This window comes from Calonectris borealis, chromosome 10 (assembly GCF_964195595.1).
Source record: "Calonectris borealis chromosome 10, bCalBor7.hap1.2, whole genome shotgun sequence".
NCBI lineage: Eukaryota > Metazoa > Chordata > Aves > Procellariiformes > Procellariidae > Calonectris > Calonectris borealis.
Genome location: NC_134321.1, coordinates 11,143,554 through 11,156,868, shown reverse-complemented (window position 1 = coordinate 11,156,868; position 13,315 = coordinate 11,143,554). Strand labels below are relative to the sequence as shown.

The 13,315-nt window shown below is 60.8% G+C and overlaps 1 protein-coding gene across 7 annotated transcripts; it reads left to right on the top strand.

Annotated features, from left to right (window-relative positions):
* The first annotated feature begins 30 nt into the window (after window positions 1-30).
* Window positions 31-13,227, top strand: BRPF1 (bromodomain and PHD finger containing 1). Of its 7 annotated transcripts, none has more exons than XM_075158794.1 (13): window positions 31-754; window positions 1,916-2,875; window positions 5,324-5,480; window positions 6,576-6,707; window positions 7,053-7,181; window positions 8,160-8,472; window positions 9,403-9,714; window positions 10,940-11,227; window positions 11,335-11,482; window positions 12,024-12,160; window positions 12,253-12,371; window positions 12,485-12,639; window positions 12,726-13,227. In XM_075158794.1, exons 1-13 carry the CDS (start codon window positions 159-161, stop codon window positions 12,907-12,909), a joined length of 3,630 nt encoding a protein of 1,209 aa, XP_075014895.1. In that variant the 5' UTR covers window positions 31-158; the 3' UTR covers window positions 12,910-13,227. The 7 variants fall into 7 exon arrangements, with proteins under 7 accessions (XP_075014895.1, XP_075014894.1, XP_075014890.1 ...); XM_075158793.1 differs by having other exon boundaries at window positions 9,400-9,714; XM_075158789.1 differs by having other exon boundaries at window positions 9,400-9,714; window positions 12,705-13,227.
* Window positions 13,228-13,315: the final 88 nt, after the last annotated feature.

The following is a 13,315-nucleotide window of genomic DNA, read 5'->3' as shown; positions in this document are numbered from 1 at the left end:
CCGCCCGCTGAGCGCGGCCCCGGGGCCGGTGAGCGCGGCCGGAGGGAGGGGAGGGCGGGCGGGCCGCCGGGGCCCGGGGAGGGGGCGGCGGGGCGGGGGGCCCGGCCTGGCCTGGCCTCGCCTCAGCCCCCCTCGGCCCCGCTCGGACGGGCGACGCCATGGGCGTAGACTTCGACGTGAAGACCTTCTGCCACAACCTACGGGCCACCAAACCCCCCTACGAGTGTCCGGTGGGCACCTGCCGCAAGATCTACAAGAGCTACAGCGGGATCGAGTACCACCTCTACCACTATGACCACGACAACCCCCCCCCGCCCCAGCACACCCCCCTGCGCAAGCACAAGAAGAAGGGGCGCCAGGCCCGCGCCGCCAACAAGCAGTCGCCCAGCCCCTCCGAGACTTCCCAGTCGCCGGGCCGCGAGGTGATGACCTACGCCCAGGCCCAACGCATGGTGGAGGTGGACCTGCACGGCCGCGTCCATCGCATCAGCATCTTCGATAACCTCGACGTAGTGTCGGAGGACGAGGAGGTTCCTGAGGAGGTGCCCGAAAACGGGAGCAATAAGGAGAACACGGAGACCCAGAGCGTCCCGCCCAAATCCGGCAAGCACAAGAACAAGGAGAAGCGCAAGGACTCCAACCACCATCACCACAACGCCTCGGCCGGCACCACTCCCAAGCTCCCTGAGGTGGTGTACCGGGAGCTGGAGCAGGACACCCCCGACGCCCCACCTCGCCCCACCTCTTACTACAGGTATTGTCCGTGGCCGGGGCGCGAGGAGGCTCCCGGGCAGCTCTAGCTCGTGTCCTGGGTCTGGCGGTGGAATTGGCCCCGCTCTGTGCAGGTGGCTTGTCCGTGGCTCATGGACATGGCCTCCGTCTGCCTCTCCCAGGTCCCGCAGAGCTGGCCATCCCATGGCTTCAGGCTCTCAGAGCTCTGTCTGGCATCGCACCCTCGTTTTGAGGGCTCCATGTGCCTGCAGAGCGCTTGGTCGCTGCTTAGGTCATTGCCAGCAGTTGGATTGCTGTGCTCTTTCCTTGCTGGGATAGCAGATACAGTTGTAACAAAAACCAAATGCGTCCTCCTGCTTTCCCACCCCTCTTCAGAGGTATTCTGGGATAGCTCTAGAGCCCCCCAGCACCAAGGTTTACCCGTAAGATGTGTGTGTTTGCGGGCTTAATGTGTCTTTGTTGTGCATGTGTTTTTCCATGAGTGGTTTGGCAAGTGTGGTGGCCCAAAATAATACCTCAAGCAGGGAGTTAATACTGAACCAAAGTAAGGCTTGTGTGGCCACCCCTGCCGTCCTAGTCGTCACGTGCCCTGAGAAACCAGCACCGCATTCCAGGGACGGGATAATGACGTTATTTTGTGTTGGAGTGTTAGAAAAGAAGCCTCCCCCTGAGGTGTCTGCAGCGCCCGCTCGCTGCGATGGCGGGGGGTGGTTGCCCTCAGTCGCTGGAGCAGCAGCCTCAGGGTTCGAGCTCTTTCCTCTCTAAATAACATCCCCTCACCCGCAACTGGGAGTGAAAGGGAAGAGGGCCCAGCCACCCTCACCAGAATTAATGAAACGTGGTGCCTCCATGCCTGGTTGCTGTTGTGTCTTGGGCATGAGGCCGCTGTCTCCAGAGCACCTGGCACCTGCTTGGTGGCCTGTGCAGGCTCCCATCTTGTACTGATGAGTCTCCAAGGCCCGTACCTCACCCGTTAGACGAGCGTTATTTTGTCCGTGTCGTGCCTAATGCGTTGTTGCGCCGCAGCGCTGCACCTTCCTGCCTTGTCCCTGGTTTTTGATTTTGGCTTTCAGCTTGGCTGTAGCGTTCAAACGTTCCCTTGGCCACAGCCTGCGGGAGTTAGGGTTCAGCAGCTCTGAGGCCCTGCCGGCCGTGCCCTCACCCTCCCGTGCTGTCCTTCCAGGTACATCGAGAAGTCAGCAGAGGAGCTGGATGAGGAGGTCGAGTACGACATGGACGAGGAAGATTATATCTGGCTGGACATCATGAACGAGCGGCGGAAGACTGAAGGCGTGAGTCCCATTCCCCAGGAGATCTTTGAGTACCTGATGGACCGGCTGGAGAAGGAGTCCTACTTTGAGAGCCACAATAAGGGGGATCCAAACGCCTTGGTGGATGAGGATGCCGTCTGTTGCATCTGCAACGATGGGGAGTGTCAGAACAGCAACGTCATCCTCTTCTGCGACATGTGCAACCTGGCTGTGCATCAGGAGTGCTACGGGGTGCCCTACATCCCGGAGGGACAGTGGCTCTGCAGACGGTGCCTGCAGTCACCCTCGCGAGCCGTGGACTGCGCCCTCTGCCCGAACAAGGGGGGGGCCTTCAAGCAGACGGACGACGGGCGCTGGGCACACGTGGTCTGTGCCCTCTGGATCCCGGAGGTGTGCTTTGCCAACACCGTCTTCCTGGAGCCCATCGACAGCATCGAGCACATCCCGCCCGCGCGCTGGAAGCTGACCTGTTACATTTGCAAGCAGCGCGGCTCCGGGGCTTGCATCCAGTGTCACAAAGCCAACTGCTACACTGCCTTCCACGTCACCTGCGCCCAGCAGGCCGGGCTGTACATGAAAATGGAGCCCGTCCGGGAGACGGGGGCCAACGGTACCTCCTTCAGCGTGCGCAAAACCGCCTACTGCGACATCCACACGCCGCCGGGCTCCGTGCGCAGGCTTCCCGCCCTCTCCCACAGCGAGGGGGAAGAGGAGGACGAGGAGGAGGAGGAGGAGGGGAAGGGCTGGAGCTCTGAGAAAGTCAAAAAAGCAAAGGCCAAGTCTAGGATCAAGATGAAGAAGGCGCGGAAGATCCTGGCGGAGAAACGAGCCGCAGCACCCGTGGTTTCTGTGCCCTGCATCCCCCCGCACAGGTATGACCCGCCGCCCTCCCTTGGCTGTGGAGAAATTTCTCCCTTTCTCCATGCCTCGTGTCCCGCTTTCCAGGGGGGCATTATCTTGTTCCTCTCCCTAGCTTTTTGCACAGGTACTTTTCGCGTTGTTCTCGCAGAGGGCTGTTGGTGGTTTCCTCTGGAGTCCTGCAGAGAGGCAGAGGGATGAGCTGCTCCTCAAAGGTGTCTGGGCCCTCGGCGGGGCAGGAAATAGCTGCTGTTAGTTTAACGGCAGAGAACGAACTTGGCCGGACGCCTCAGGAAGCAGCTGGGGGTTCCCAGCGCTCCTTTCCTGTTGTGCTGACCTCGGGTGCTGGAATAAACTGGGGAGGGAGGAGGGGGTTGCTCTCCTTTCTGCCGAGGTTCATTTCCTCCCGGGGCCGTGCCGGGGGAAAGAGGGACAGTCCGGCTGGGAAGTACAGGAGCAATTCAGAGCTGGGAAAAGGGCTAACCCGGGGCTTGTTTTGGCTCTGGAGCAGAGAGCTCTCATGTCCAGCTCCTGGGGGGATCCTCACAGCTCATCCATACCAGTGACCGCTTACCCCTCGCTGGGCTTCCTCAGCCTTTCGTGCCACTGGTTGCAGGCAGCAGCTCTGCCGCGGTGCTGCCTGTCAGAGCGGGGCTGGGCGGCAGCGGGGAGCAGGAAGCCTCTGCACAGTTGCCTGCGAGGGGTGGCTGGAGAGGACCGGGACTCCTGCCTGCCGAGGGGCACAACTGTCATGAGGCTGGCTTCACAGCACGAGGGCAGCGTAGGTGCTTTAGGGAAGGTACTTGAGGCCTTGCAGGGGTGGTGTTTCTGTCGCATCCCGACCCTGAGGGGTCACAGGAAGGCGCAAACACTGCGTAGTTACAGGTGTAACCACTGTGTGTCTCTGGTCTGATCGTTGGGCTGGCGTGCAAAACCCGAAACAAGAGCATCTAAGAGCCTTGTCAGAATTTGTCAGTGTAGTTTATAACTCTGAGTGTCTCAGCAGCGTGCAAAAGCTCGTAGAAGCATCTTAGGACGGTCTTGGATCTTGCCGTCACCCTGCAGCAGGCATCGCACGGTTGAAGCGCAGGTTTGGCACGGAAGCGTTTGCCTTCATGGTTGTGAACCACCACCCCTGAGCTGCTGAGCTCTCCTCCTCCCCGCGGCAGGAGCTGTGCCGGGGGTGTAACCCTGTGACGCCCTGGTGCCGCAACCTGCCGGCCCGTCAAGCACGGCTGTGACAGTGCAGGGACACGGGACCACAGCTTCCCTGCGGACCCTCAAGACTATCTCCTGTGCAGTCGGAGGGGGGCATGCAGAAGCCGTGGGCTTTGCTCTCTGGGCAGCATTCTGGTGACTTGTGGAGGCAGGTCTCTGCTGGCTACTCTGCTGGCTTTTTGCCATAGTCTGTTTGTGTCCTAACCTTATGTTTTTGCTCACTCGGGGCTTGCTCTATAGCTGGAGCCTCTTTTCTTAAGTGTGGACACGTTGGCAGGCGCTTTGTAGGCTCTTGCTGCTATCGTTGCGCTCGCAGCGAAACCCACACTGAGCTAGAAGCTGTTAACCTCTCCCCAGGCCTTCCTGTTGGGATTAATTATTCTTCAAGGGCTGTTGCCAGAATGCCAAATGTCTTCCTGTGAGAGCTGTGCTTGGCCGGCGATGGCACATGAGGCTGCTCTCCCCAGCCTCTTCAGCTGAGGTTGATGCAGGTCGGGTCAGTCCCTGCAAAGAGCTGTCCCTGTGAGACGTGGAGATGCTGGGGGTTTGTCCCTTCGGCTCCCCACTAGCAGCTATCTCTGTCTGGCTTTGCTGAATGAGGCTGTCCCAGCCCCTCCAGCCTTTCTGCTGTTTAGAGTAGGAAAATGCCTTTTGTGGTGTTTTGGACTGTTTAGGGTAGTCCTTCATTAGCTCGGATAGGAGCTCTGTGGTGCTCGTGCCTCCTGTTTCCTCCTCACACTTTGCCAGGTTTGGTCAAGTTACAGGCTTCCTGGGGCTTGAGTTCATCTGGTAGCGTTTGGCCAGAGACCTTGTCACCATGAGTGGCCCTTAGTCAGGTAAATAATGGTTTTGGGATAGCAGCACCGTAACGCTCGCAGTCTCGGGGACTGTGGGAGCTGTTAAAGGTCCGGCCCCCAATGCGGCTGTGTTGTACCCCAACCTGGCGCAGCCTGCCCCAGGCTTTCGCCCAAAAGTTGGCAGGAGGTAGAAAGGAAAAGTCTGTTTTGGAGAGGCAAGGCTGGATGTTTCCTGGCGTCCTCCGTTGCGGCTGACTCAAGGGGGCGGCTGCCCTGCATGACTTGGTGTTACAGAAATTCCTGCCATGGGAAAGGGTGTTCTCTGCCCGAGGAGCTTCTCAGCTGCTCTCGGGTGGCCTCGCTGCTACGTGGCCCCAGCCAGGGCTTCTCCTGCAGCAGCCAGGCTTGTTTTGTTGATGGGGTCTGTGGTTCCTCTCCCTTCTTCAGGCTCAGTAAGATTACAAACCGTTTAACCATCCAGAGGAAGAGCCAGTTCATGCAGAGGCTGCACAGCTACTGGACTCTGAAGAGACAGTCCCGCAACGGTGTCCCTCTGCTCCGCCGCCTTCAGACACACTTGCAATCACAAAGAAACTGCGACCAGGTAAGGGCTGCTCGTTGGGTGCTGCAGGGAATCCTGGCTGCGCGCGCGTGCTTCCTGTGCCTTCGGAGCTGTGGGCTCAGAGCCTTTGCTGCATGCGGTGCCTGCAGGCGCACAAGGGGGGCCAGGGGTGTGAGATCCCGGATGAGGATAGGGCAGCCCCAGCTGCTTTTGCTGCTTCACCTTCTCCTCCGCTCTCGGCGTTCAGAGATTTGCCAGGCAGCGAAGCTGTTGGCACCCTGCCACGGGAAGGGAATCCTGCCCTTCGTGCTGCCGCGCAGAAGCTAGCTCCTTCCTCGTGCCTGTGGCAGTGGCAAATCTGTCAGAAATGGCTCTAGTCTGAGGCTGCTGTGTCAGCAAGTGTTGAGAGAGATGGCCAGAGATCTCCAGAAACAGTCTGGAAGGAACCAAGGCCTCGCTTCCAGTTTCTGAAACCGCTCCAGGCGTGCTCCCTGTGGGTGCTGCTTCCAGCCCACTGTCTGCCTCAGCCCTTAGTCAGCGCTTCACAGATGTGAAGTCTCTGGTGCCAGAGAGGAAGATTTTTCTTCTGGCTCCCTGTCTGAGCTCTAAATCTTTCTTTCTGAGCCCTTTGAAGACTATGACCGGGCAGGGGTTTCTCCTGCCTTTGCCCCCTTTCATTTTTATTTGCTGGAGAAGAGTTGAGGCTGCTTCTGCTCATCTTTGGCCACAGCAGAATAAAAGGCGGCATTTTTTGGTGCTCCAGAAGTGAAAGCAACCAGAGCTGTGTTCCCTTTTTGCCCTGTTGCCCTTTGCCGGAGCTCTGAGCAGCAGCACAGACCCTGGTATTGTTGATCTGTGCTCTTGGGCAGCTGCAGGCAGTCGGTCATGTTAGGAAGAGTATTTCCAGGGGCTCGGGATGTCCGCCTCCCGGCATCCCAAGGGCTTGGTGACCAGGAGCAGGTATTCAGCTCTGGCCAGTCACCCACTTAGGTTACAACAAGGGAACCAGGACCTTCGCTGAACCAGCGGGTCAGGCATGCCGGTTCCCTTTGCCAGGGAAGAGCCCTAGCACACGGTCAGGAAGGTGGAGATGGGAACACATCTCCTACCAGCTCATGGTCTCTGATGTTCCCACAGAGAGACACTGAGGATAAGAACTGGGCCCTGAAGGAGCAGCTGAAGTCATGGCAGCGCCTCCGCCATGACCTAGAGCGTGCACGCTTGCTGGTGGAGCTGATACGCAAGCGGGAGAAGCTCAAGAGAGAGACGGTAACGATTGTTTGCCCCTCCTTGGGGAGCTGCTGGGGTGGGCGTGAGCATGGGCTCCTTAGAGTGCTGTAGGGCGTGTGCCGGGGTCCCCTCGGCTGTGCTGCGCCCTGCCCCGGCGGCTCTGAGCAAAGGTGGCTGCTCTGCAAGGCTGAGATGGGACGCGCAGGTGCTGGAGCGGGCGTTACACCTCCGCTCCCCAGAGACGGGGGTGAGGTGCAGTCCCTGCCCCTCGCGCGAGGAGAGGTGTCGCTGTCCTGCAGGACTGCACCGCTGCTCCCTGGGGACTGTCCCCGCCGCCCGGCTGCTGGGCAGGGTGCTCAGCCCCGCTCTCTTCCTCTGTTTCAGATCAAAGTGCAGCAGGTGGCACTGGAAATGCAGCTGACCCCCTTCCTCATCCTCCTCCGCAAGACGCTTGAGCAGCTGCAGGAGAAAGACACGGGCAACATCTTCAGCGAGCCGGTCCCTCTGTCTGAGGTAACAGAAATCTACGAAGTAAGAACCCCCTCCCCAGATTTCTACTTCACTCAAACTTGTCCCTTGCTCGTGCCAAGGGCTGCCCAGGGTGCTCTCTGCTCCGAAAGCTCCCCCGGGCGGCCTGGTGCTGGCTCGCGCATCCCAGCACCGCTCACCCAAGGGGGGTGCGCAGCGATGCCCCTCCTGGGTGAGCTGAATGCAGAACAGCTGAGCTGGTGCCGGCCGGGAGCACAGCACTCGGCTCTTCTGCGTGTGTTGCTGGTGACTCCCCAGTGTCTGTGAGCGGTTGGGGATTCCCATTGGGAAAGGCAGAATGCCAGCCCTTGGCAGGCGGCACGCTCTTACCTGTCCTCTCATGAAAGCGTCTGCTAGGTGACAGACTGAGCACAGCACAGAAACGGGTTTGACCCCCAGATTGTCACTGTGGGGGGCAAGGGAAATGATTCCTGAGACTGTCATCGAGTCCCCGCCTGGGGAGGTGGGGGAAGGCCGTGCTGGCTCTGCACGGCTCTGGCAGCAGGTCAGCACAGAGGTGTCTCAGCAGAGCTGGGGAGGAAGGCAGCGCGGTCCCACCTGCGGCCATTGCTGCCGCCTGGATGGTTCTGTTTTACCTGTCTGCACTCACCCTCACCCCCGGGGGCTGTGCTTGCGGCTTCCTTCCTCGGGGAATGCCATGTGGCGTTCTGGATCCCAGCTGCCCGGAGACAGGAGGAGAGGACGGGATGCTGGCATGTGCGCTGGAGCCTTAAAAATGCTTCAGAGCGCGTATCTGCTCTAACATGTTGAGTACAGCACATGGGCTCCCTAGTCCGGAGGCGTTACTGTTCCTCAAGCTGCAAAAGCAGACGGCATTCCCCGATGTGCCTTTGGGCAGAACACAGGGAACGATACCTGATTCCTCTAATGACTGTTTTCTTGGAGCAGGTAATGCTAACTGATGGCTCCCGGGCTCTTAGCTCTGGCTCTTTCCTCATGCAGGTCCCAGACTACCTGGATCACATCAAGAAGCCGATGGATTTTCAGACAATGAAACAAAACCTGGAAGCCTATCGCTATCTGAATTTCGACGACTTTGAGGAGGATTTCAACCTGATTATCAACAACTGTTTGAAATACAATGCCAAAGACACAATCTTCTACCGGGCAGCCATCCGTCTGCGGGAGCAGGGAGGCGCCGTTCTCCGGCAGGCTCGCCGGCAGGCGGAGAAGATGGGCATTGACTTTGAGACAGGCATGCACTTCCCCCACTGTGTAACGGTGGAAGAGGCTCAGGTCCAAGACATCGAGGACGGTGGGTACTCATCCCCTGTCCCTGGGTACGAGGGCTACTGGAGGTAAAGCCTGGGCAGAGTCAGGGCACCTGGGCGTCTGTTCAAGCTGCCTCCCACGGGAGGTTCAGTCGGACACCTGGGCTGTGTGTGCCTGCTCCCCGGAGAGGTGGAGGCTTTGCTAGCCAGGTACCTATGGGCCCCATTAGGCTGATTCTAGGTAGTGGCTTGTCTGCGTGTCCTGCCAGTCCCTTGGTCCCTCGTCCTCCTCTTGGTCAAAGCAGGAGGCTGCCTGGGACGTGGCTACTGTCACTCACCCTGTCCCCAGCACTGGCCGTGAGCTGCTGAGGCTCCCGCCGTGCCGCCTAGCTAGAAGGACTGACTCTCCCTGGTCAGAGCCGTGTGCTCCCCCCTCTCTCCCCAGCTGCGGGCTTTGCTGGCTGCCACACAGCTCCTGAGACCCCTCAACCAGATCTCACTGGCTCTGTGGCTGTAGATCTGCTTGTCTCTGACAGTGGGGAAACACCGCCAGGAACAGCTTGTCAGAGAAGGAGCCTTCCAGGGTCCCCCTCTCCCTGCTCCAGCACGGGGTGGGCTCAGGCAGGGGAACTTCCCTGCTCTGTAATGCTTCAGGATCCCTTTGGTTCTTGGTTTTCCTGTTACAACCCCCTTTCTTTTTGCTACTGTGTCCTTGCCCCAGCCAATGGGAACTCTGGTATTCTCCAAGCTGCTGATCAGCCTGCCTTCCCCAGCAGTCCCAACTGGCTTGCTTCCCACACGGTTTCTTCTCCAGGTCTTTTAGGGTAACTTCCCAAGTTCACAGGTGTTTGGTACCATGTCAGCTACTTCCCTCCTGCGGGGAACCTGGATTGCCCCATGCCCTTTCACGTAAAGGAGCTCCAAAGAATTCCTGATTTCTTTCATCCATCTGCTCCTCTTTGTTCCCCCAGAAGATGTGCGGCTGCTGCTCTCGGAGAATCAGAAGCACCTGCCCTTGGAGGAGCAGCTGAAGATCTTGCTGGAGCGGCTGGATGAGGTCAATGCTGGCAAGCAGAGCATAGGACGGTCCCGCCGGGCCAAGATGATCAAGAAGGAGATCACAGTCCTACGGCGGAAACTCGCTCACCCACGGGACTTGGGCCGAGACGGGCTGGAGCGGCACAGCTCCTCTGCCAGGGGAGTCCTGCAGTCGCACAACCCCTGTGAGAAGGACCTGCAGACAGACAGTGCTGCAGAAGAGAGCAGCAGCCAGGAGACTGGCAAAGGTACTGCTCCCTCCAGAATACTGCTGATTTTGGGGAGCGGTGGAGAACCACCTCTGGACAGGCTGGCTGGGGGAGAGGCCGCCCTGCGAGGAGGGCTGTGCGGGCAGCTCCCCGCCCACACCTCGCTCTTCGCTCCTCCTTAGGAGCAGGGCAGATGGCCTCTCGGGGGGCGGTCCCTTATCTCCCATTCCCCTGCGGGGGTTCCTCGTTTCCCGTAGTGCCTCCCGTAGGGGTGGGTGCAGAGTACAACATCTGCGCCTGCCCGGGCTCCCTCCCGGCGTGCCCGTCCGAGGACGGTACCCTGCTGGGTAGTTGGTAGTGAGCCGTGCCAGTCAGGCAGGGGGGATTGCGTCTGGAACAGCCGCAGCCTGGTGTGCGTTTGCCTCTGGGGAGGGTTGGCAGGGCACTGGTGTTCGCAGCTGTGGTCAGCGTTCAGCCGGTGAGCTCACCTCCCGTGCAGCCGAGGAACTGGATGTCATTCCAGAGACGGAGTGCTTTGCCGTGAGAGTCCCAGCTGTGTGATGTGGGGCGTGAGATGGATTGTTTCCTCCTGCCAGCTCTGCCACGCTGCCTGGTTTCTCTACGGGCATTACGGAGCAGGCTGCCTTCAGTGTCCCTTCCTGCTTGGGGGCACGGGAGGGAGTTACAGCAGCACTGAGTGCCGAGCTCCAAACGCCCTCCCGGGGCTGGGAGCCGAACGCGGGCCAGCTGCCAGCTCTCTGGCCTCCTGGACGGAGATGCTGAGCTGGGCTCCGTGGGGAGCACAGCAAAGGCTCCAGGCAGAGCTGCCAGGTGTCACTGGGGTTTTGCCACCTCTGCATCCCAGTCCTGCCCTGCTAAGCACTGGGAAAAGCAGGCCGTTCTGCAAGCTGGGAGTGGTTTAGGGCCTTTGTCTTTCAAGGGTGCAGTGGAGCTTCTCAGCTGCTGTGTGGTGTGGGAAAGGTTTCTTCCTGCTTGCCTGCTCTTGACTTCTGTTTCTGGGTTGCTGCCTGGGAGAAAGGAGGGCATCCCTGCCTGGTGGAGTGTTCTTTGATGTCCCCATCCAGCTTTTACTGTCAGCAGACTGGATAGTTTGACCCTGAGGGCACAGGCATGGCAAAGTTCAGGATGGAGGATCTTCTGAGATAACATTCCCAAGACATGAACCTGTTCCTTGATGCCACTGCCGTGTGGTCCCTGCCAGGTCCCCCGGGCTGCAGCCGACAACTTTTCCTCCCTCTTCCAGGTCTGGGTCCCAATTCTTCTTCCACCCCAGCACATGAAGTTGGCAGGAGGACATCAGTGCTCTTCTCCAAGAAGAACCCTAAAACCGCAGGCCCTCCAAAACGTCCAGGACGCCCCCCGAAGAATCGAGACAGCCAGATTGCTCCCGGGCATGGGAACAGCCCCATCGGGCCCCCCCAGCTCCCAATAATGGGGTCCTCCCAGCGGCAGAGGAAGCGAGGGCGAAGCCCGCGCCCCAGCTCCAGCTCGGACAGTGACAGCGATAAGTCCACCGAAGACGCTCCCATGGGTGGGTGCGGCAGCTGCCCCTGCGCAGCTGGGCGGCCGCAGCCCCGCCAGGAGCGCATGGCAGGGTCCCGCGTGGTTGTAACGCTCTTCTGGTGGGGTATTTTGCAGATCTGCCGGCCAACGGTTTCAGCAGCGGGAACCAGCCAGTGAAGAAGAGCTTCCTGGTGTACCGCAACGACTGCAATCTTCCCCGGAGCAGCTCCGACTCAGAGTCCAGCAGCAGCAGCAGCAGCAGCGCCGCCTCGGACCGTACCAGGTACCGGCTCTGGTGGCGCTGGTGCTGCCCGGGGTGGCACTGGGTGGCTCTCAGCCTTGAGCTGCTGGACAAGGAGCCTGTTTGGTGGTACCCGCCTCGTTTACTCTCCTGCAGCCCGGCTGCTGTTAGCTAAACCCTAGAAAGCTGCGGGTTTTGTGCCTTTTTTTAATGTAAAACCTAAAGGTATGAGTGTGCAGCAAAGGGCTAGTAGGGAGCGTGAGCCGGGGAATTCCCTCTTGGCACAGTGGCTGCTCCGGCACCGGCCCTTCCAGCAGCCAGCCCCAGGTTCCTGCCCACGCCTCCAATTCGGATCAGTGCGGGTCTTCTGGGTCCTCCTGGATGAAACTGGGTGAGGGTCCAGCCAGCGCCCTGGCAGAAGCACCATCCCACCTTTCTTCCTGGTAGCCCTGCCAAGTCCTTTCTGGTGCCGAGGCGGCTGGAGCCCATGAGTCCTGGTGTCCTGCCAGGCTGGCCCTCTCAAAAGCGGTTTCTGGAAGCTTAACGTGGCTCCTGCCGACAGCTTTCCTCCCTCTCTCCGCAGCACAACACCCTCCAAGCAGGGCAGAGGGAAGCCCTCCTTCTCCCGAGTGAACTTCCCCGAGGACAGCAGCGAGGACACGTCAGGGACGGAGAACGAGTCCTACTCCGTGGGCACGGGGCGAGGCGTGGGGCACGGCAGTAAGTACCGCAGCCGTGCAGCCATGCACCTGGCTGGTCCGGTCGCCTGGGGGGACGCAGCTGACTCCCCTCTCCCCTCTCCTCCGGCACAGTGGTGCGCAAGGGCATGGGGCGCGGCGCGGGGTGGCTGTCTGAGGACGAGGATTCCTCCCTGGATGCCCTGGACCTGGTGTGGGCCAAGTGCCGGGGGTACCCCTCCTACCCGGCGCTGGTGAGTACCCCCAGCCACGTGCTCCCGCCCCCCGAAGTCCACGTCCCCCTCCCGCAGAGCGGTGCTTGGGGGTCCCTGTTCCTCCTCTCAGCCCTCCCCTGCTCTTTGGGCAGATCATCGACCCCAAGATGCCGCGGGAAGGCATGTTCCACCACGGCGTCCCCATCCCCGTGCCCCCCTTGGAGGTGCTGAAGCTGGGGGAGCAGATGACTCAGGAAGCACGCGAGCACCTCTACCTTGTCCTCTTCTTCGACAACAAGCGCACTTGGTAAGGCCGGGGTGCCGGGGGCTTTGGGGGGGGGAGTCCGGAGACGATTGTAACCCTCAAACGAGGTGGCCCCCCGCTCCCCGCAGGCAGTGGTTGCCCCGGACGAAGCTGGTGCCTCTGGGGGTGAACCAGGACCTGGACAAGGAGAAGATGCTGGAGGGCCGCAAGTCCAACATCCGCAAGTCGGTGCAGATCGCCTACCACCGCGCCATGCAGCACCGCAACAAGGTGCAGGGCGAGCAGAGCAGCGACTCCAGCGAGAGCGACTGAGCCGGCCCCGCCGGCCGCGCCCCCGCCGTATCTCAGGGCAAACGGGGCTCGGGGACCCCCGTGCAGCTGGTCTGCACCCACCGGGCACCGGCACCGGGAGGGGGGGCCGGCCCCCCCGCGCCGCCCTCGCTCTCACACTCCCGGTGCCCGCGGCTCCCCGGGATGTTCCGGCCGCCGCGCCCCGGGGCGGCCCCCCCCCGTGCTGCCCCCCCTCCCCCCCGGGCCCAGCCCCCGGCCGGCCCCGCGCTCGGACGTTGTTTGTATTTATTTTGAAGGAAGAAAAATCTATTGATTCTTAGAAAATAAACCTCCGCTGCGGAGCCGCGGACGCTGCGGGCGGGGAGCGGGAGCGGGGCGGACGCGGGCGGGCACCGCCGGGCCGCGCTTCCGGGGCTGGGCGGGCGGC